This window comes from Schistocerca nitens, chromosome 2 (genome assembly GCF_023898315.1).
Source record: "Schistocerca nitens isolate TAMUIC-IGC-003100 chromosome 2, iqSchNite1.1, whole genome shotgun sequence".
Taxonomy (NCBI): Eukaryota; Metazoa; Arthropoda; class Insecta; order Orthoptera; family Acrididae; genus Schistocerca; species Schistocerca nitens.
The window spans coordinates 1,103,904,862-1,103,927,272 of NC_064615.1; the positions used below are offsets into that span (position 1 = coordinate 1,103,904,862).

Genomic DNA, 22,411 nt, shown 5'->3' on the forward strand with positions numbered 1-22,411 from the left:
GTAATTGTTCTTCTGTACTTTCCCATAAGTAACAGTAGAGAATATTGTACGTTCTTTGGTGTGACTTGTGGATTGCAATTATATGAAATCTAATTTCACACCCATTCAATCTCTTCCCTGTTATCTGTTGTGAATAGAAACTGTATGTTAGAACATGTATGAAAATGAACCTGAGTGCCTTTTGGAATTTATGTAAAACATAATGCTGATGAGGAACCTCTCAAACGAATCCAGACTTGGAGGATATATGGAACACTGTGGTGAACAGTTGTGGTCACATAGAGGCAGCGTCAGTTTCAGGAGGTACATTGACAGTCTACAAATGAGTTTTTCTGTTAAGTCCCCTTCAACATGTCCTAAAGTGATGGTCATCTACACGTGAGGCACTACTGTAGTAATTGCATTCCAGAAGTGCGTTCTATTGAATGGAACAGATGGACACCAAGTTTGGCAGTTCATGTTTCCATGGAAAACTACATGCAATGTCATTGAATGTGTAATGAGAGTAAGCTGTATAGTTATCATTGCAAAGGGCAGGTCCAAAGGCCTGAAGTACTGCTAACAAATTGGTGTGCTATATGTCAACAGACCAACATCTGATAGTGTATGTTGAGAAATGACAATTACTGATGTTTCCCCGTGACACATATTCGCCTGACATATTGTCCATAGAGTAGATTACATTTACACTGTTCAACAATTTACATGTCACTGTCCAGTATCAGCCATTGCTGATATGTGTGGAGCTGAGCTGTGCCTCACTTGGGTGAGTTGGAGGAAGGTTTCTGGGTCTGCAGCTGATACGTCGAATCTCTGGATGCAGTGCATGGTGCCTATACACCCTACTGAAATCTCGAAGTCGGTGATTGTGTGTAGTTACTGTGTAATCCAAATCATTCATTTATTATGAGGTATTAAGTTCAATTTTGTCACGTTGCACAGCAGTGAGGCCAATGATGTGCCCTTTCCCTCTGGACACTTGACGTCCATTTGAATTTGACACCTTTCAGTTTGCACAAGCCTGGGGAACAAGAAGGCATGCTGTGACATGTCTTGTGTACTGCACCTCTGGGCAATGTGGAACACCAGATGTTATACTCTACATATGCCATAGAAATAGCTCTTCATATCTCTGATGTCAGTTATATGTTTTATTGGGAAGAGACAGACAGACAGAGTAAATATTTTTTGTTAAGAATGTTTTCAGTTTAATTGTAGTGTAAGGGAGGAAATGAGTTGGTGCTAAATGTTGTTTAGTTGGTCCAAATCCAGATACAATGAACACATGCCTCAAGTACATCCTTTCCTTCAGAAAAAAATAGCATTTGCTCAAACAGCAGTCTGAGTTTACGTGGTAAATAAGGGAAAATGTGTTTATAGTGATTTGTATGTTACTGTTATTCTGTCCAGGCAGTTAATACAATAAGGAACCAATGATTTCAGTTGTTCCATATATATTTCAAACAATGCAGGTACACTTGATACTCCAAATGATAGTCAGTTATGAGAGTACAACGTGAAGTGTGTACCCATTACCTACACTTGCTGTGATTCCTTCTCTAATGGCAAATGTAAATATGCATCAGCGAGATCTGCCTTTCAACACTATATTTTGCACTCTAATTTTGATTGTAACTCTTTGGATTCTAGTATTAGATATATTTCTGTTATTGACAGAAAAGTCCTTTCTGTAGGAAAATGTTCTTGATCTGGCCATGGTTATTGGCATATTCTAAGCTCGGTGTGAACATTGTACTATATCAGGTTGCCCTCCATGGGGTGGGTGCACGCAATGACTGTGGTTATATTGGGTTAGATAGAGCAGCAATCAGTCGTGGAATTAAGTTGCTTTAATATGACATTTGTAGTCACAACACAGATCAGATTTCAGGTTGAAATCTGATGTGCATTGTGACTGTAAATGTCATATTAAAGCAACTTAATTCTACGACTGATTGCTGCTCTATCTAACCCAATTGTACTATATTCTATGTATTTGAAATTTCAAATGTTAAATCTTGTGAAATAATACATACTGTATCTTGGATTCTAAATCAAAAATTTGTAAAGGAATCATGATCAGACCTATTCTGTACTGCAACTTGCATCTTCACTTAGATTGTGATACTTGACTGTACATTACTTCAGTAGCAAACAAACTGTTGTTTATAATTCTCTACTCATAAAATAATATCAGGTGCCACTTCCCTTTTACCAATGGAGGGGAGCCTAATTTGTGATATGTCTCCATGATGAATAATGTGGCAGCTGCCTCTGCATCTGAGATTCTACTTCTTTCCAATTTATGCAGAGTGTGACTGTAAATTTGCGTGAGCTACTCATACCTGTGACCGTACAGTGGGACTTGAAGGCTATTCTTTGAAATTCACTTTATTTGAAGAGAGAAATCAATGACTATACAAAATTTTAAACCTTGCAAGGCTCTAGAGATGCTGTTCAGATTAAAAGAAAGGGTTTTTCATTGGGCAGTGATGTCGCTATGTTGCATCAGTTGGGAAACTGGACCTCATTCTGATAATCAAATGAAGATGCAAAGGCTGATAAGAGTATGTGACAGTATTTAGTAGTATGGTGTTATAATGTATGTCAAGATCACAGTTATACTGCACGAGCTTTCTGAATTACTAGTTTCAACAAGTGACTGTCACTAAGTCTTGATTGTAATCGAATATGTGACTAGGTACTTCGTATTGAAGATAACACTGAGCTGAATTGTGCTGAACAACTGCCAAGACTTATGTAATCTTAAAGATTTGTTGTGTAATGCCCACATTGTAAGTGAAATGACCTATTACTAAGTGGTTGCTGAACTCTCAAATACTTATTTTCTGTTCCTGTAAAGTTTGTATTTTTTTATAACTCAATAACCTTTACTTCCTGGATGACCCTGAAAACTAATAGCTGTTAGCTCACAGTTTTGCAGATGCCATTTTTGGGTTCCAGCAGAAAATAAAAGAAAAAAAAAATACAATTCTTTTTAGCAAAATAAAATAAAGTCAGAAGTATGAAGTTCATAAGGATCTCATTGAAATGTTAATTGCTGTTATCCAGTGACAATTCGTATATTTAATTTTTATGCTTGTTACAGGTTATTAGCTCGCATTGATTCATATACAATTTTTACGATGTACTGTTTCCTGGTGCGTGGAATGGAAGCTCTGGGAGCAAGTGCCTATGCTACCGCCAGCTATGTGTTTGTTGTTGAAGTATTTCCTGACACAATTGGAACTGTTTTGGTAAATAATATCTGCTTAATTGATATTGATAACGTTTTTGCTTTGCAACTGAGGTTTAATTTTCCATATCATGTTAAGGTTATTTTTGCGAAATAGTAACTTCGCACAATCCTTCGTTCATCAACTACCCTATATTAAATTTCTCACCCATGAGATATGGCTTTGCAGGGATTCTTACAGTTTTACTACTTGGAATGCCAGTCTTTACATATTATTATTCTTATATTTGTTTTTGTGAAAGTGTTAAGATGACAGACGTAAGTGATAGCTAACAAAGGGACAAAACAATGAAGGATGTGGACCATGTAGGTGATCTAAATGATTAATGGAAAATCTCATATAAAGATGTGAAACAAATACTAACAAAGAGATAGAGGGGCTGGCCAGTACTTACCTCAGCTCAGTACAGCCGATAGATACACATAAAACAGAACTGAAATTTTAAGTTCCTAGCTTTCGGAACAAATGTTCCTTCATCGGGGAGGAGAGAGGGGCAAGAAAGGGAAGAAGGGAAAGGAGATTCAGTTACTCACAACCCAGGTTATGAAGCAACAGGGAAAGGAAAATAGGGAGGGTAGCAAGGATGGAGGCATGGTTGTCAGAGGGAAGCCAAAGATATATCTTTGGCTTCCCTCTGACAACCATGCCTCCATCTTCCCTTTCTTTCCCCTCTCTCCTCCCCGATGAAGGAACATTTGTTCCGAAAGCTAGGAACTTAAAATTTCAGTTCTGTTTTATGTGTATCTATCGGCTGTACTGAGCTGAGGTAAGTACTGGCCAGCCCCTCTATCTCTTTGTTAGTATTTGTTTCACATCTTTATATGAGATTTTCCATTAATCATTTAGATCACCTACATGGTCCACATCCTTCATTGTTTTGTCCCTTTGTTAGCTATCACTTACGTCTGTCATCTTAACACTTTCTCTTCTTCAGTGTTTTATATTTGTTTTTTATTTTTAAAATAATTCGTTCAGTATAGTTGACAAATTCTCATTTTATTACTTTAGTTATAGCACAGATTTGAAGAATGTTATCTCTTAAAACATTGCTGTGCCACACTTTGAATGCAGTATATTGCATCATTTTTTTTTTGAAAACTGGTAGGCCTGTCAACAATATGGTTTGTTTGGACTTAAGTTTTCAGTTGCTAGGCCTGTCAACAATATGGTTTGTTTGGACATAAGTTTTCAGTTGCTGTGGAAGTATTTTTTATGTGAATTGTGTAATATGTTGCATTTTATTAATTTATTAAAGAGCCCTATGATTATGACCACTGATATTGTAATATATCCTGTGCTAGTGATAGGGAAATGAATTTGTAAAATAAAGAACAAATTATTGCATTCATTAAATAATGGGGTGAGAGTGTTGACTGTGTTGACTGTGCAGTGTGTGGTGCAAAATTTAGCATTGGAGGACAGGCAACATTTATAACATGTGTAAAATTAAACTTCCATAAAGGCATTCTTCTAAATACATAATACAGATTTAAAGTTGATAACTGCCAGTAAGGGAAAGCAGTTACAAATATGGAAACAAATTTTCTGTGCAAGAGACTATGTTTATATTGCTCACTTTGATGCACAGTCAGACTTTAAGGTTAATGAGTTACAGAAATGAGACTTCTAAGACCTTTGGCAAGATATGAATCAGAAGATTATAAAAATAAGTGTGAGATAAACGAGGAATCCCATGTTCTATGAATAGTAGAAAAGAACAACAGTATGGAAAGGAATGGGAGAACCATCTACTACATATGAATCAAAGCCAGATACAAAGGGAAATCTATGCTGGCTGGCTCAAAGACTGGAGGAGGATAGGATAACCATGAAGAAGATGATGCAATCAGCTTTAAATTGTTTGGTTTTGGAACAGTCAAAGCTGTCTAACCTGAAAATGTACATCATATGAGAATTATTGCACCTCTTGTACACTAAAATGGCAAAGACACTGGTATAGGCATGTAGATTCAAATACAGAGATATGTCAACAACCAGAATAGGGTGCTGCAGTTGGGAACACCTATATAAGACGACAAGTGTCTGACACAGTTGTTAGATCAGTTACTGCTGCTACAATGGCAGTTTATCAAGATTTAAGTGAGTTTGAACGCAGTGTTATTGTTAGCGCACGAGCGATGGAACACAGCATCTCTGAGGTAGTGAACAAGTGGAGATTTTCCTGTATGACCATTTCACAAGTGTACCATGAATATCAGGAACCCAGTGAAACATCCAATATCCAACATCACTGCAGCCGGAAAAAGATCCTGCAAGAAAGGCACCAACTATGACTGAAGAGAATTGTTCAACTTAACAGAAGTGCAACCCTTCTGCAAATTACTGCAGATTTCAATACTCGGCCATCAACAAGTGTCAGCGTGCAAACCGTACAACGAAACATCATTGATATGGGCTTACAGATCTGAAGGCCCACTCACGTACGCTTGATGACTGCTCAACACAATGCTTTATGCCTTCCCTGGGCCCGTCGACACCGACATTGGACTGTTGATGACTGGAAACATGTTGCCTGGTCATATCAAATTGTGTCTAGCAGATGAACTTGTATGGTATGGAGACAATCTCACGAATCCATGGACCGTGCATGTCAGCAAGGGACTGTTCAAGTTGGTGGAGGCTCTGTTATGGTGTAGAGCATGTGCAGTTGGAGTGATACGAGACCCCTGGTAAGTTTAGATATGACTCTGACAGGTGACACATGCGTAAGCATCCTGTCTGATAACCTGCATCCATTCGTGTCCATTGTCATTCCAAGGAGCTTGGGCAATTCTGGCAGGACAATGTGACACCCCACACATCCAGAATTGCTACAGATTGGCTCCAGGAACTCTCTTCTGCTGGCCACCAAACATGAATATTATTAAGCATATCTGGGATGTCTTGCAATGTGTTGTTCAGAAGGGCTCTTTACCTCTTCATATTTATGGACAGCCCTGCAGGATCCATCATGTCAATTCCCTCGAGAACTGCTTCAGACTTTAGTCGAGTCTATACCGTGTCACGTTGCGGCACTTCTGCATGCTTGTGGGAGCCCTATGCAATGTTAGGCATGTGTACCAGTTTTTTTGGCTCTTCAGTGTAAGATTAAAATCTTTTCATGTACTCAAATGAAAATTAAATCAGTCATCACAAATGTAATTGTGCATTTGCTATGGATCTTAAACAATGTGCATCCTAATTAATTAGTGATGGATTTCTCCAGTCATGCAAATTTCTAATTGGGTTTTTTACTTATTTAATTTTACCATCCAGATAATTGTATTGTAGGTAGGATATTGGAGTTGGTGAATTTTGGTGTAGAAACTGTAGAGCATTTGCCTTCCTATGCTTTAGATGAACTGAAAAAGTTCAGTGTTGAGAAAGTGGCAATAGGAGTTTCGTCTGAAAACACAAATACTAGTTAAGGAGGAAAACATAGGAAATCTGTTATTATCAATTAAGAGAAAAGACTGAAAATAAATTAATAGATAAAGAATGATATGGCCCTGCTCATACTGGACATATTGCCATGCACATAACTGTCAACTGTGAGTGATGACAGGAAATGGAGGCAGGGTGGATGGCAAGAGGGTAGGGACAGGGTGGGAGAGACAGATATCATAGGTGCTGAAGCAGCCATTAAGGTCAAACATGTTGTGCCCAGGAGTGTGTCTGCTACTGGGTGATCAATTATGCTCCTGACAACAGTTTCATGGTGGTCATTCCCTGGCATGGACAGGTGGTTGGTGGTCATGACCACATAAAAAGCTGTGCACAAATTGCAGCTGAGCTACTATATTATATGGTTACTATCACATCTAGTCCTGCCCTTGATAAGTTACAATATGTTTATGACTGATGGGGCCATTAAAGTTTCTTGCGCCTTTCTCTAGCAGTTCCTCTATGCTTGGAACACAATATCATCTGTGAAGTGTAGGTTGTTTAACTGATTTCCATTAATTTTCATAATTTTTCCTTCCAGTTGGCTCTTGGACATTGCCATATCCAACACAGCTGTAAAGAGATTTGGCAATATTGGGTCTACTTGCTTTACACTTTTTACTATAAAAAATTATTCAGTGGGCTTGTCAGTGGTGATGAATAATTATTGACACCCTGTAAATGTTGTGGATCACCCTTGTTCTGTTAGCACCTCTATGATTTCTGTATGGCAGACTGAAGCAGATGTCTTTATTAAATTCAACAACTGCATTTACATCTACATGTACATACATTCTCTGCAAGCTGCTGTAAGGTGCATGGTAGCGGTTACCCTGTACCATTACTAGTCGTTTCCTTTCCAGTTCCACTTACAGATAGAGCAAGGGAAAAATGACTGTCTATATGCCTCTGTATGATCCCTAATTTCTTCTATCATATGTTTTATGTTTGTGGTCCTTACTCAAAATGCATGTTTGTGGCAGTAGAATCGTTCTGCAGTCAGCTTCAGAGGCCAGTTCTCTAAATCTTCTTAATAGTATTCCTCAAAAAGAATGTTACCTTCCCTCCAGAGATTCCCATTTGAGTTTCTGAAGTGCCTTCATGACACATGCATATTTTTCAAACCTACCGGTAACATATCTAGCAGCATGTATCTGAATTGCTTCAACATCTTCCTTTAATCGGACCTGGTGCAGATCGCAACACTCAAGCAGTATTCAAGAATAGGTCACACCAATGTCCTATATGCAGTCTCCTCTACAGATGAACCATACTTTCCTAAAATTCTCCCAATAAACTGAAGTCAACCATTCGCCTTCCCCACCACAGTCCTCACATGCTCATTCCATGCCACATCGCTTTGGAATGCTATGCACAGGTATTGAAATGACATGACTGTGTCAAGTGGGACACTACTAATGCTGTATCTGAACATTACACGTTTGTTTCTCCTACTCATCTGCATTAACCTACAATTTTCTACATGTAGAGTTAGTTGCCATTCAACGCACCAACTAGAAATTTTGTTTAAGTTATCTTGTATTATCCTATAGTCTCTCACTTTTGGCACCTTGCCATACACCACAGCTCAGGAGCAAACAACTGCAGATTGCTGCCCACCCTGTCTGCCAGATCATTTATGTATATAGAAAATAACAGCAGTCCTATCACATTTCTCTGAGGTACACCCGACAAGACCCTTGTCTTTGATGAACATTAATTGGTGAGGATGAAATACTGGGTTCTGTTATTTAATAAATCTTTGAACCACTCACATATCTGGAAACCTATACTGTATGTTTGTACTTTCATTAACAGTCTGCAGTGGGGTGCCATGTTAAATACTTTTTGGAAATCTAGAAATATGAAATGTGCCTGTTGACCTCCATTCGTAGTTGCAGTATATCGTGCTAGAAAAGGGTCAGGTGAGTTTCACATGAGCACTGCTTTCTGCCATTGTGCTGATTTGTGGACATAAGCTTTTCAGTCTCTAGGAAATGTATTAAATTCAGACTCAGAATATGTTCTAGAATTTAAACAACTGCAATGTTAGCCACCCCAAGTGGAAGATGTACTTTGTTGGTTCTCTATGGTTTTCATTATTTTGAGTGTTGTAAACTGATGCTGAAGTGTTTATTTTTCGTATGCTAGTGTAGAAGGTGTCAAATTCAGCTAAGTAAAAAGTCAATGCATTTCACACATTTACTTTCATATTTAAGCAAACTTTTGGATTTTTCTTTGTGTGAGATTGCTTATGCCCAATAGATTCAATTTGGAATCATATATTATAACATGTCGCTATTCTTCATATTGTGATGTGCCATTCAGAATTTGTACTATGTCATGAACTTTAAGCTAAATTTGTGGCAACAGCGCCTTAATTCAAAAACACGTATTCTATAATTTTATTACATACTTATATGATAAAATGTATGTTATTGAGACCCACAGTTGTGTATTCTGTAAACTTTGGCATCAATATCTTTTGAGAAAATCATCTCCCTTCATTGCAGTGTAAGTATTTATGTGTTTAATGCAATATTTCCACTTTTTTTGTTGTTGCTCTGACGTGTTTCTTCTAGGTCATTGTTCGAAGGTTTGCAGTTGCAATGTAAATTTAGCTTTTATCAATGACAGTGTTGTGATATAATGTTTTGTACCTATTACAACTATATAATATCATATTGCATTTAGTTTCCCATTTCAACTACAGTGTTAGCCAGTGTTTACAATACTGCTACATAATCTGTCATTGAGCATAACCTTAACAAGAGATTGAGATACAAAGTTAGTGTCAGGCAACCAGTAAGTTTTATCCCTGGTCTTTCTCTTAGTGTTTGCACTTGGGCATTGTAGCTTCAGATCTTAAACAGAACTTTCAGTCATTCTAATGTGATAAACACTGAAATTAAAATAATATCAGTGAAGATAATTTAAGGTTGATTTGTAGTGTTCAGATAAATACCGCATCAGTCAAAATGCAGCTCTAATATGAATGCTGTTCTCAGGCATGGTACAAATTAGTTGCTGTTCATAAGCAGCTGGAAATCAGTTTGGTTGCTGTCGAGCAGTAGAAAAATGTATGGAATGGATGTGTTGGATGAAATTCCAAGGGTCTTGTATCAGAGATTCTGCAGGTACCTCAAGTACTATCCTCTTCAGTGGATACTGTACAGGATCTATCATCACTCATTCACTTGATTGTGAGCAGCATGTCAGTGGTAGTCCTGGAAGCCCTGTAAAGTGGGATCAGGGACCAAAGAGACATTGTGATATACACCCATCCCCGTAACCAGTAACTTTGAAGTGCTGAAACCGACACTAAGTCAGTGAGGCATCCTTTAGCTTTTGGAAAGCCTGCTGTGACCATTGTCAGGGGAGCCAAACACAAAAGAGTAGGGCACCGTTACTTATCAGTAGTTCAAACGTATAGTGAATAACGGTACCCCATAAGGAAGTGGCACAAAGTGATGGGAAGGATCAAATTGTCTACTATGTATGTGTGCCCTGAGACTTCTTTTATGGCTGTCATTGATGTAACAATGTGTTATAAGCTGCAGATCATGACACCCATAGGAATTAATAATGTCTGTTCTCTGGTCTCTGAGGTCATACATGGATAGTTCCAGTGATTTGCAGATTTCGTTTACAGAGTTTCAGTGATGCTCACAGTCAGTGGCATTGTCTCCAGAGTGGACAGTGACTCTTGGGTTCTGAGCTGAATGGGAGGCTTGAACCGTAGCTTCGATACATGAGAACATATTCACAGTTGTGAATATGGGCAATCATCAGCTGTAAAATGTGATGATGACAATGAAAATTTGTGCCAGATCGGCACTTGAACCCAAATTTCCTGCTTATTGCAAGTGGTCACCTTGCCATTAGGCTATCTAAGCATGACTCATGGTCAGACCCAAACTGCCATATGCTGTCAACCATGTGTCTCATGCTTGTATGTTCAAAGGAACATAGGTGACTTTCCATCCATTCCAGATGACAATAGCAGTAGGAGACTCCCAAGTATTGGGATAAGATCCATAGAAACAGCTGCCACAGGTGAAGTGATTACAATCCTTGCTATATCTGTGAGTTGCTGGATACTGGTGCACACATCAGAGAACAGGTGAGAAACAATGATGATGCAAGGTGGGAAGAATGCCTGTGGTCGGGACCCATACCCATGCCAGAGTGCACAGGGCAGGTGAATGGCCGACCCGACACAACAAGAGCAAGACAATATTAATCTAGGCTACAACAAAATGGATGAACTTTTGACACAACACTGTCATCAGATCATGTATGAACCACAGTCCAAATCAAGACCAGAGAGAAAACCAATATCAAAGCGAAGTCATTGGCAAGTAGTCAGTAGTACAGTGGAAATAGCAACGAATGCTATCAAGTGAAGTTCACAACTGTCTGAGTGGTTGAGGCACGGCGATATTTATGCCAGCCAGAAGGGACACTATTGGCCAGTGTATTCATTTGGTGAGATGGTGCCGCACCCACTAGACAAGAGCAGCACTGTGGTGACACTCTCCTCTATTGGCCATCAAGGTCCATTTGTTCCAGCAGCATTCAACGTCAGTGTGGCCTGATATCAGATCCCTCCCACCTGAAACTGGTGCATATGAGTGGAAATTGCATGGACAGTGTCATGGAATGTGAAACGAAGGTAGGGGCAAAGGTGCTGTCAAATCAACTGTAGGCTGTGGAGAAAAAGTGCATGCATTCGGCAATGTCCATTGGGATATCGCTGGAGCGGGCATTCCAGGGGGAACCACAAATCTGTAGGGAGCCAGAGGAGAGGGCCAGGGAAACAACGGGATGTCAGCAGTAGCAGGCAGGGGCTCTGGGCATAGTATTAAATTGGCACCAGAACGTGGTGGAAGAGGGGGCTGTTGGGGGGATGCTTGTGTCTGAGGCCTGTGCTTGTTGTGATGATGGCACTTTGATCTCCTTCTGTGTTTGGATTGACATAACTTGTTGCCTGTAGATGGACACTACTGTTGCTGGTGTCCAAGCCTCAGCATTCCCATAGGATCATGCCTGCACTGCCATGCAAGGGGTGTAATGTCCAGAGGGATGCGAGCAAGGTTTTGATGGTGATGGTGCCAACAGATGAAATAAGGTCCAAGGATGGCGACCATGGAGGAGCTCTGCAGGGCTATGATTGATAATTGGTGTGGTGTAATAAGTGCTGAAAAATAAGGTAAAGTCTGCTATAGTGGCAAAAGATTCCACAGCCTTCTTCAGCTGCTGCTTAAAAGTCCAGACCAGACGCTCAACATCACCATTGAAGGAAGTGTGGAACAGAGGGCTACAGATGTGTTTGATGTCATTGGCTGCACAGAAGTCCTCAAAGGCAGAGGCCGCGAATTGTGGGCCATCGTCAGAGACCAATGTGTGAGATAACTCTTTAATGGTCAAAACGTGGACTATGACAGTAATGGTGGTGTCGACCGTGGTGAATGCCATGCATATGACTTAGGGGTACTACAAATAAGCTCCCACAGTGACCAACCATATAAAAACCAATAATGGGCCTACAAAATTGAGATCCAAGGGAGGCAAGGAGTAGACCAGGGGCAAAGGATTGAGAGGGGGGGGGGGGCAGCTGGTGGCAGGTGCACGCTGCGCAACTACAGACCATATTTTCAATGTCGCCATTGATCTCTGGCCTTTACACATGGCAGCATGCCAGCATCTCCATGCAGAACGTGTCATAGTGACCCTGGTGGAGCAAACTCAATACCCAATGATGCAATTCCTTCAGAATAACCACTTGATGTACATTTGTCAGTATCCAAAAGGATGATACCATCCGCAACTGAGAGACAATAAGACAGCTGTTTCCAAGGGTGGAGCTCTATTGTCAAACAATGATTGAGATAATGAGGCCAGCTATGGATTACATGGTGAAGGACCTGTTGTAGGGAGGTGTCATTGCATGTTTCAGCAGCAACAAACATGGTTGTAAGGGAAAACCATCCAAAGTATGTTGACGTAGGTGTGGAAGTAGAGGACCTCCCTTTGGTCAAAATCTGGTGGGTCCGTTCCAGCCAGTAGATGGGACAATGCATCAGCATTGGAATGCTGGGCTGTTTACTTGTGCTGGATAGTATAATTGTAGGCACTGAGGAAGAACACCCAGTGCTGGAGACACTGCGTTCTCTCTTCTGGAAGACTAGAATGTGGCCTGAATAGTGCCACCAATGTCTTGTGATCCATAATTTGAGATCTGCAATTAGAGAGAACTGTGTCCCATAAAGGTAGACATTAAATTTCTTGACTGTGAACACTATTACCAAGGCCTCCTTTTTGATCTGTGAATAGTTGTGCTGTGCCAGGGTCAGGGTCTTGGAGGCATATGCAATAGGCTGTTTGGAACTGTCACTGTTCCTGTGTGCCAAGATTGCTCCAGTAACATAGATGGATGAATTGGTGGCGACAACCAATGGGCAGTCAGGAAAAGAGGGTGTGAGGTGGGGTGTGGATGTCAGCATAGTTTTCAATTTGACAGAAGCCTGGTTGCAGGCAAGGTCCAGGTGTAAGGGACCCCCTTTTTCTGCAGTTGATTGAGAGGTTGTGCAATGTGGGCCACCTGGAGTAAGAATGTACTGTAATAGCTGAGCTTGCCCAGAAACACTTGTAATTCAGGTAAGTTTGTCGGGTGAGATAAAGAAGTGATGGCAGCAATATTCTCATTGATAGGCCAGATTCCCTCTTTGGAGAGCCAGTGCCCCAAGAACTCCACTCCTGGGTGGGAAAAATCTGTACTTCTCCAAATGACAACACTGGCCTGTGTCCCTCAGGGCCGTGAACAGGGTGCAGAGTTTTTCCTAATGCTCCTGGTGGGAAGATCCTGTGGCAATAAGGTGATAATGTCATTCAAGTAACTGAACAAGCCAGAATATTCTGTTTCTACTGTTCCAGAAATCGCTGGAATATTGAAGGGACTGAGGAAATACCAAAGGGAAGGCAGTTGTACCTATACAACCCCAACCAGTTTAGTGAGGAGATCTCCTTACCAGGGAATAGAATAGGTTTTTACCTGTGAATGAGCATGGATGATCATCTCGAAATCCCCAGGAGACCCATTCAGCTTCTAGGTTATTACTAGGGGCATGGCACATGCACTAGATTTGACACGTTCGACGACAGAGTTCCTGCTTCATGGCAGCCCACAAGGCCACTGGAATCAATGTGGCATGTTAAAAATATGGTGTGACATCCAGCCAAAGGGTATGTGCACCTGAAAGTCTGAAGCACACACCAAAGAGAAAGAGAGATGAAAACTCCATGCAGAGATTGTCCAGTTTCCGAAAAGGGACCACCGTGAAAACATCCCCTGACTTTGTATGAGATAGGAAATTCAAATGCCTTGAAGGCTTTGAGGTCAAAAATGTTGGTAGCCAACAGATGGTTGATGACAAAGAATATCCAAAGGCGAATAACATATTTGTAAGTTGTTGCAATTGATAACTGCCCGCGAAGAGGAATCAACCGTCACAATAGGCCACCAATTTGGGCGAGGGTGGTACCAATATAGGTGAACCCAGTCAGACACGTCACTTTTGATCAAATGGACAATGTCCACAGTGTTCAACTGAAAGCAGATGTCCAGGTGAGACATAAGAAGCATGAGAAATAATTTCTGCACGAAAGGGTCACACTGGAAGACTACTGCCTGCAGTACATATACTGTGTCCTAGCGTGGTTGTGGCACTGGGAGGGGCTGGGTCATGCGACTGTGGCATACTGAACAGAGGTGCCCCATCTTTCCACAGCATGTACAGGAAGTCCAACAATCTTGGACAGTCTGCTTTGGAAGGAGAGGAAAAACACTGTGGGTATGAAGGGAGCAGCCTCCATAGCTCTCATTGAGGGGTGACTGAAGGCTCAGAAGTCATAGAGACATAGGACAAAGATGAATCATGACGTTGTTGCAACCTGGCTGTCATCCTAAATTTGCAATGCTGGGGTGGGACATGAGGTGGTGTGTGAACTGCCGCCACTTGTGGTCTTGCAATGAGTCATTTGTTTGCTGACTGCACAATTTCGAACGAATGAGTGATGCGCAAGATGTCCTCTAATGATGGGTCATCCAGTTTCAGTGCCACTGTGCAAACCTCTGGGTCAGGTGCCAGTTGAGCCACTACATCACAAATCAAGGAATCGGTATAGGTAGCCTTACAACCTTGATTAGTGCAAATAAAATTTTCGGCTAAGTTCTTGTAAGTCAATGACTAACAAGCAGTATGACTGCCCCGGCTGTTTATGGTATTAATGAAATTCTAGCCTGGAGGCAACCACATGGTAGCACTGGGAATAATAATTAGTCAGCAGAATGTAGGTCTCCTGAAAGGAAACAGCAATGGAGTCAGACAGAGGTGCCAATTTTCAGAGAAGAAAAAATGTGTCTGGCAATGCCCAAGACAGAAAGAGCGACCACTCCAGTGAATCATCCATGACTTGAAACGCCATGAAATGTTACTTTCGGTGATGCAAATATGTGTCCCAGTCCTCCATAGCATCATTGAAAGGAGAAAAGGACAGAGGCCGGAATGTGGTGTCAAGTGCCAGGGGTGCTGGTCCCTGTGGCACAGCGGCCTCCTGCACACGGTGTTTGTCCACCAAGATCTGAAGCGACTTTTGTAACAATTCCATCTCTATGTGCTACTGATGCATTCCAGTTGCTATATCCACGAATATCTGGATACCGGTACACATGTAAAAAAAAAAAACATGAGAGAAATGATGATGACGCAAGGCCGGGAGACTGCCTGTAGTCGGGATTCAGATCCACACCAGAGTCAAGCAATAGGGCAGATGAAGAGTGGACCTGACAAAATAATAGCAAGACAATAACTATTTAGGCTACAAGAAAATGTGACAAACTTTCGACATAACACTATCAATAGATCATTTATGAGCCACAATTCAAATTGAGACTAGAGAGAAAACTGATATGAAAGTGAATTCATTGGTGAGTACTCAGTAGTTTGGTGGAGATAGTAACAAATGCTATCAGGCAAAGTACATGACTGACTGAACAGTTGAGGTGTGGTGGTATTTATGCTGGCCATGGGGGATGCTATTGGTTGGTGTATTTGCAGGGTAAGATGGTGGTGCACACAGTAACAAGTGCAACACTGCAGTGACACTGCCCTCTATCAGGCATCGAGATCCATTTGCTCCAGCGAGCATTAATCTCCCGTGTGGTCCAATACCAGAATCCTGATGAACAAATGCTGCAGCATCTGCAACAAAGTCAAAGAGTTTGAAGCAATCATGAAAAGCAGTTGAGCTTAAGTAATACTAGGCACAGAAAGGTGGCTAAAACCTGAAAGAGACAGCACTGAAGATTTTGAAGTAAAGTGTGTATCTAAAGGATAAACAGACAGGAAATGGAGGGTGACTTTATTGTAGAAGATAAGAAACTAAAGTCCACTGAGATAGAAATGGAAGATGCATATCAAATTGTTTAGACAAGACTCAGTATTGAGGGTGAACATAAACTTGTGATTGTATGTTTCTATTGATCACCACACCCGTACTCTGATATAACTAAAAGACGGAAAATATCAGTTATCTAGTACAAATATTCCCCAATCATACTTTCATCACTGTAGGAGACTTTAGTCATCTAACAATCAATTCAGAAAATTACGGTATTGTAAGTGGTGGGTGTGACAAGATATCCTGCAGAACATTTTCTTTGAAAACTATCTGGAACAGATAATAATTTGGGAACCCACTCATGATGGAAACAAACAGACCTGTCTTCTTTCAAGATTAACATATAGAAAGTGAATGAATCATGAAGTAGCTGTCAATTCTTCTTTTGGTTGTGCCTTATTCCCGTGGTTACACAGGGTCGGCAGGGTTAATCAGATTTGACAAGGTTAGTTTAAGGGGTGGCCGGATGCCCTCCCTTCCTACCGCCACCTCATAACCCCCCCCCCCCACCCCCCTCCCCCAAGACTGAATTAGTGTACCCCAACTGTATGCGACTGGTGTAATCCATGGAATAGTGATAAAAACCACATTGAGGCTGGCCGGCACACTGGCCTTCGTCATTAATCCGCCGGGCACATTTGATCCGGGACCGGCGCACCTACCCAAGTCGAGGAAAAAGCGCATTACCACTCTCGGCTAACCTGGCAGGGCAAAGCAGCTATCAGTTATGAAAAACAAAATTACAAATGGCAGCTGAAAGAAGTAGTAAGACTTACATATTCAGTAATCATGATGAAGAACTCAGAACATTTACCTCTGGACAAGAGCATGTAGAAGACTGTGACTCAAGTTTCAAAAGAATAGGGAGTGAGAGCTGGATAGATATATACCTAGTATGTGATGGCAGGGACCCTCCATGTTAACAATCACTGCACAAATTTCTTAAAGAAATAGCAGCTTCAGCACAGTAGGTGTAAAACAAAGCATAGGGCCATAGATAAGAAAGACACTGCTTGAAACCTCTTTGGATGTCAAGTGTGAAATGCATGTTGTTTCCAGTGGCTACCTCTATGTCACTCAAAGATCTCTCACAAAACCCAAAAATTCTGATCCTGTGTAAAAGTATAGTGACAACATAGTTAGTGCCCATACAGCAATGGATGAGACACAGGTTGATGTTGATGGTAGCAAAGCAAAAGCAGAAATACTGAATTCTGCTTTTAAGCACTCCTTTGTTAAGGAAGATACTGAAGTACTTCCCTAGTTTACTTCTTGCACTGCTACAAGGATTGTGATGTAGACACTAGTATCATTGGAGGTGAAAATGGTTTAAATCATGAAATTAATCAACAGTCCAAGGCTTGATGGAATCCCTATTGTATTCTGTACAGAATTTGTTGGTGTTTTAGCTCCTATTTTAACAAGAATCTACCATAGATCCGTTGAACAAAAAACTGTGGCCAGTGGTTGGAAAAAGGCACAGATCACACCCACCTACAAGAAGGGTAGTATAAGTGACCCACAAAACTACAATCCTATCTCACTGGCATTCATCTGTTGCAGAATCCTAGAATATATTCTGAGCTCAAACATAATAAGTTAAATCAAACTGAATGACCTTGTCCGTGCCAGCCAGTTTTAGCCTGTAAACACTGATAATGTAAAACCCTTTAAGTTTCAGTACCTCGCTGGCCGCTGTGGCCAAGCGGTTCTAGGTGCTTCAGTCCGTAACCACGCTGTTGCTATGGTCACAGGTTCGAATCCTGCCTTGGGCATGGCTGTGTGTCATATCCTTAGGTTAGTTAGGTTTAAGAAGTTCTAAGTCTAGGGGACTGAAGACCTCGGATGTTAAGTCCCATAGTGCTTAGAGCCATTCGAGCCATTTCAGTACCTCAACTATGGAGTCACCATGACCTCCTATTGACTGACATTCCATACTTTGACTGGAACTGCTGGTATGTCAGGGTCATCTGTTGTTGCTAGTAGCTCCTTCATTTCTTCCAATTTTTTTTATGTATACTACAGTAAAAGTTGCAGATTTACTGAACTACTACTTCTCTTTGTTACATATGTGTTGTTATCAACTGATATTAATTGTTTCCTGTATATCATCTGCAGCTCCTTAACCTTTTTCCAGATTTTATGCTTAGCTTGCTTTATAGATTTTTCATAGTGTTTCCTGATGTCTTCTTTCATTTCCATATTTTATCAGACCAGGCAATATTTCACTTGTTATAGACACTGTTAGTACACAATCACACGGAATGTGTACTGACAACACTAAAATATGTTTTTACAATAGTATATCATATTAAATATGTACCTTAGCTTTATGTTAGATGAAATAACAGAAGTCTGTTTTCCACTCTATAATGTGTTCTAACCACTGGCAAGATACCTATAGTATAAACATATTTGCTTATTCTTGTTTCAGGGCATCCTGGAGACATTCGTTGGGATGGGGATGAGCATAGGGCCAGCAGTTGGTGGACTTCTATACTCTGTAAGTTCATTAGCTGTGCCACATAAATATTTTTTTTTTTTCATGAAAACTCTGTTTTGAATGATAGCAAACATTGAAAGTCTCAATGATATAATTGAATTTTGATGTTACCTTTCCATCCTTCTCCATGGATTCAAAATATAAAGAAATGTCTGTTACATGCTGTGCATTATAAGGTACTAATTTTAATCATTATTATAAATTACTCCAGTTTATTAGCTCATAGGCTGAACTTGGTGGGAACATGAATTGCCTTGGTGCTTCATTTCACGAGAGCTCCACGTGGAAACTTGGGGTTGTAGCGGTCTTCAGTTCTGCAAAGAGTGGCTGTATTCTAGCTATAACGTGCGAGCCCACTAACTGTAGGAATTGTGGGACAAGGTCCTGTTGTTGTCTGTATGTCTAGTTCAATCTTACCCTCATCTTCAGCCAATGGAATCGTTCATGCTTTGCAAAATCTCGGGCTTGCATTGAGCTTTCAGGAAGTGTGGGCCTAAAAGTCAACTGCATTCACCAACCAAACCCAGTTCAAACAGTGACATGAATTGCATGCAAAGTGAATGGCTTCACACGGTACTGACAAATTGGTGGAATGCATTTCATGATGTACAAAACATCTGAAGTTATGAGTTGATGCCAAATATGTCCTTGACTAATGTTCCATTAGTTATAACCAAAAATGACAGTGTTTGAGACACCTGTTAGGTCTCACATGACCTAAGAGCAACTCTGCACTGTGGCCATTTGCCCACAACACTGAAATCATTTCACTGAGCAAGAGAGCACCCACACTATATAGGCTGGTTAATATGAGGCATGTTTTTTAAGTAAGTACCGTTTTGAAATTAAAAAAAAAAGAAGTGCTAAGATATCTCAATAATTTTATTTTTACATGAAAGCCTGTACCTTAATCTACGCACTGATGCCATTACAGTTTGATTCTTCCTTGTTTACGTTGTGTACTGAGTGTTTAAGATGCCTCCGATAATCGTGAGTCCTGCCGACTGTGAAGTGTGGGCTGTTATAAGATTTCTTAGTGCTAAAAGCCTAAAAGCAATCAATATTCATTGTGAGATCCATGCAGTTTATGGTGAAAACATTAGGAGTGATGGAATGGTAAGAGAGTGGGTGAGAGCATTTAATGATCGCCGCACAAATGTCTGTGCTGAACAACGGAGTGGGCGTCCTTCAGTCGTTAATGAAAGTTTGGTGCAGGAAGTGGACAATAAGGTGAGAGAAAACAGATGCTATACAATTTCCTCATTTTGGGATGACTTTTCTAATATTTCTCATAGTGTTTTGTATGGCATTGTGACAGAGAACTTGAATTACCAAAAATTGTGCACACTTTGGGTACCAAAAATGTTGACGGATGTGCACAAAACCAAACATTTAGACAGTGCATTGACTTTCCTTGAGTGGTACCACAATGACGGTGATGATTTCTTAAGCCAAATTGTTACTGGTGATGAAACATGGGTGGCCTATGTCACACCAGAATCAAAGCAACAGTCCATGGAAGTTTAGCAAGGGCATTGTTTTGCAGCAAGACAATGCCTGTCCGCATGTGACGAATCAGACCAAAGATCTCATCACATCTTTTTGATGGGAAACTCTAGATCATCCTTCGTACAGCCCCGAACTTGCGCCCAGTGACTACATCTGTTCCTGCACTTGAAGAAACACCTGGGCGGTCAGCATCTTCAAGACGATGACGAAGTCAACACAGTGGTGATGCAGTGGTTAACAAGTCAGGCAGCAGACTTCTATGAGGAGGATATTCAAAAACTGGTACAACGTTATAACAAGTGCTTCAATATTGATGAAAATTATGTAGAAAAGTAGATTAAGATACAGGCTTTCATGTGAAAATAAAATTATTGAGATATCTTAGCATGTCTTTTCTTAATTTCAAAATGGTACTTACTTAAAAAACACGCCTCACAACTGAGATTGATGCACTAATATCAAAAAGATAAATCACCCGAATGTTTAGCACTGTTGCATGTAAGAAAATTTTATATGGTACCAGCACGTGATCTCTGCCTGAAATTTTTTTATTTTGTAAGGCTGGGACTGCTACAGCATACTTATGCAGTGTGAACTCTACCTAAACAATTATAATATTTGTTTTCACAATGTGGACATTCCTATGTGGAAAGCATTGGAAAATGATCCAGGTAAATTTGAAACAATGAGTGTCATTGCAAACAATGCCTGGTACTAGCCCAGGACTGCTGAGAATGTGCTTAGGTGGCCATTGCTGAGTGGAATTTGTTTACCACTGTAGAACCTGTGTTGGCAATTTGCTGCGCTGTATCACTATGCCTCTGGGCCTTGTGTGAAAAGTCAATGTCTGCTCAAAAATTTGCTATGTCACATGTGACAGTTCAAATGCTCTTGTAATATAGATCGAAACGTAGAATTTGAAGCACTGCATTCTGGATGGAATCAGACTGTTTTTAATCTTGTATGTGGATGTTCTCATTGGGGCTAAGTGAATCACTGTATCATTTACTAGATAAACTTTCTGTGTACAACTTAGCAATCTCCCTTGTGAATTTACATTTTTGATTCAATGCCTGCAAATCAGTAATCCAAGATGTGTAATGTGATGTGTCTGACTAACAGTGTTGTAACTGTTCTAAACTTGTCATTACGACATGTATTTTGTTGGAAAAATGATCAGATAATAAAAAGAACATGCCAGGCAATGGCAAGAAAGATGGACTGGACAATGGATCTAACTTTTGATCGAAGGAATATGACTGCAGAGTCATGGACAGCAAAAAGGCTTGTTAGTAATCTGTACACATAATATTAAATGCCTGAAAGGGCATTGTGATAGTTTTTTGGCAGACTTCCCAATCTTCTTGAGCTGTGTTAAATAGCTGAAATGCTGGAGGGGCTAGCAGGGCCTGTGACTGATTCAGTGATAAACTGGTTAAGTGCTTGAACAGTACGTAATTCTGGTTTAGTTGTTGCAGCCAAAGCTCCAGAAATTTTACATCTGTTCTCGGGCATGGTGAAGCAAAACTGGGACCTTGACATCACCATTGCTTTAACGCTCACTTAAGACCGACAACATTTATTGAACATAATTAACTTCTGTAACAACAGAATAAAATTATCTGTTAGTTCATGGAACCAACAATAACAAATCTTGATGGAAATTAATGTAAGCCAGATAGAAATAAATATGCAGTAGTTCCTACTTGAAACTGATGTCAGTCCAAGTACTAATAATTCACTATGCATACATATTATAAGTCTGATATTAAGGAATGTACACAAGAAAAAACAGAACACCTTGAATGACTAGAGATAGGATGTTCATATTCACAGGACATGTAAATTGGTGTGTTCTGCACAAACGATTAGAATTTTGGTCACCTTGGTTTAGCATGTGTCCTGATGCCAGGTAGGCACAAGGTCTGCCATGGACCCTGATAACTTGTTCCATATGTGATGGCATTGATGTGATAAGGCACAAATGGTGTCATGTGGTATAGCTCTCCATGCTGCATTTACCTGGTTCCCAAGTTCATTTATGGTGGTTGGCACTGGATCACAGCACTGCACCTGTCTTTTCGCCATATCCCACAAATTTTTGATTGGCAACAAGTCTGGTGATGTGGCAGACCTGGGCAAAAGGTTGACAACTGATGACACCAAGGAGACACATGTTTGTGCAGCAACATGTTGTCATGCATTGTCTTGCTGAAAAATGGTGTCTGGGGTGTTG

The 22,411-nt window shown here is 40.5% G+C and overlaps 1 protein-coding gene across 1 annotated transcript in view; it reads left to right on the forward strand.

Moving 5' to 3' along the window:
* Positions 1-22,411, forward strand: part of LOC126235573 (MFS-type transporter SLC18B1-like) — a 331,857-nt gene that overhangs the window by 156,041 nt on the left and 153,405 nt on the right. Inside the window, exons 4-5 of the mRNA XM_049944291.1 lie at positions 3,110-3,257; positions 18,598-18,666. Of these exons, the coding sequence (XP_049800248.1) occupies positions 3,110-3,257; positions 18,598-18,666 (217 nt within the window). The remainder of the gene's footprint in view (positions 1-3,109; positions 3,258-18,597; positions 18,667-22,411) is intronic.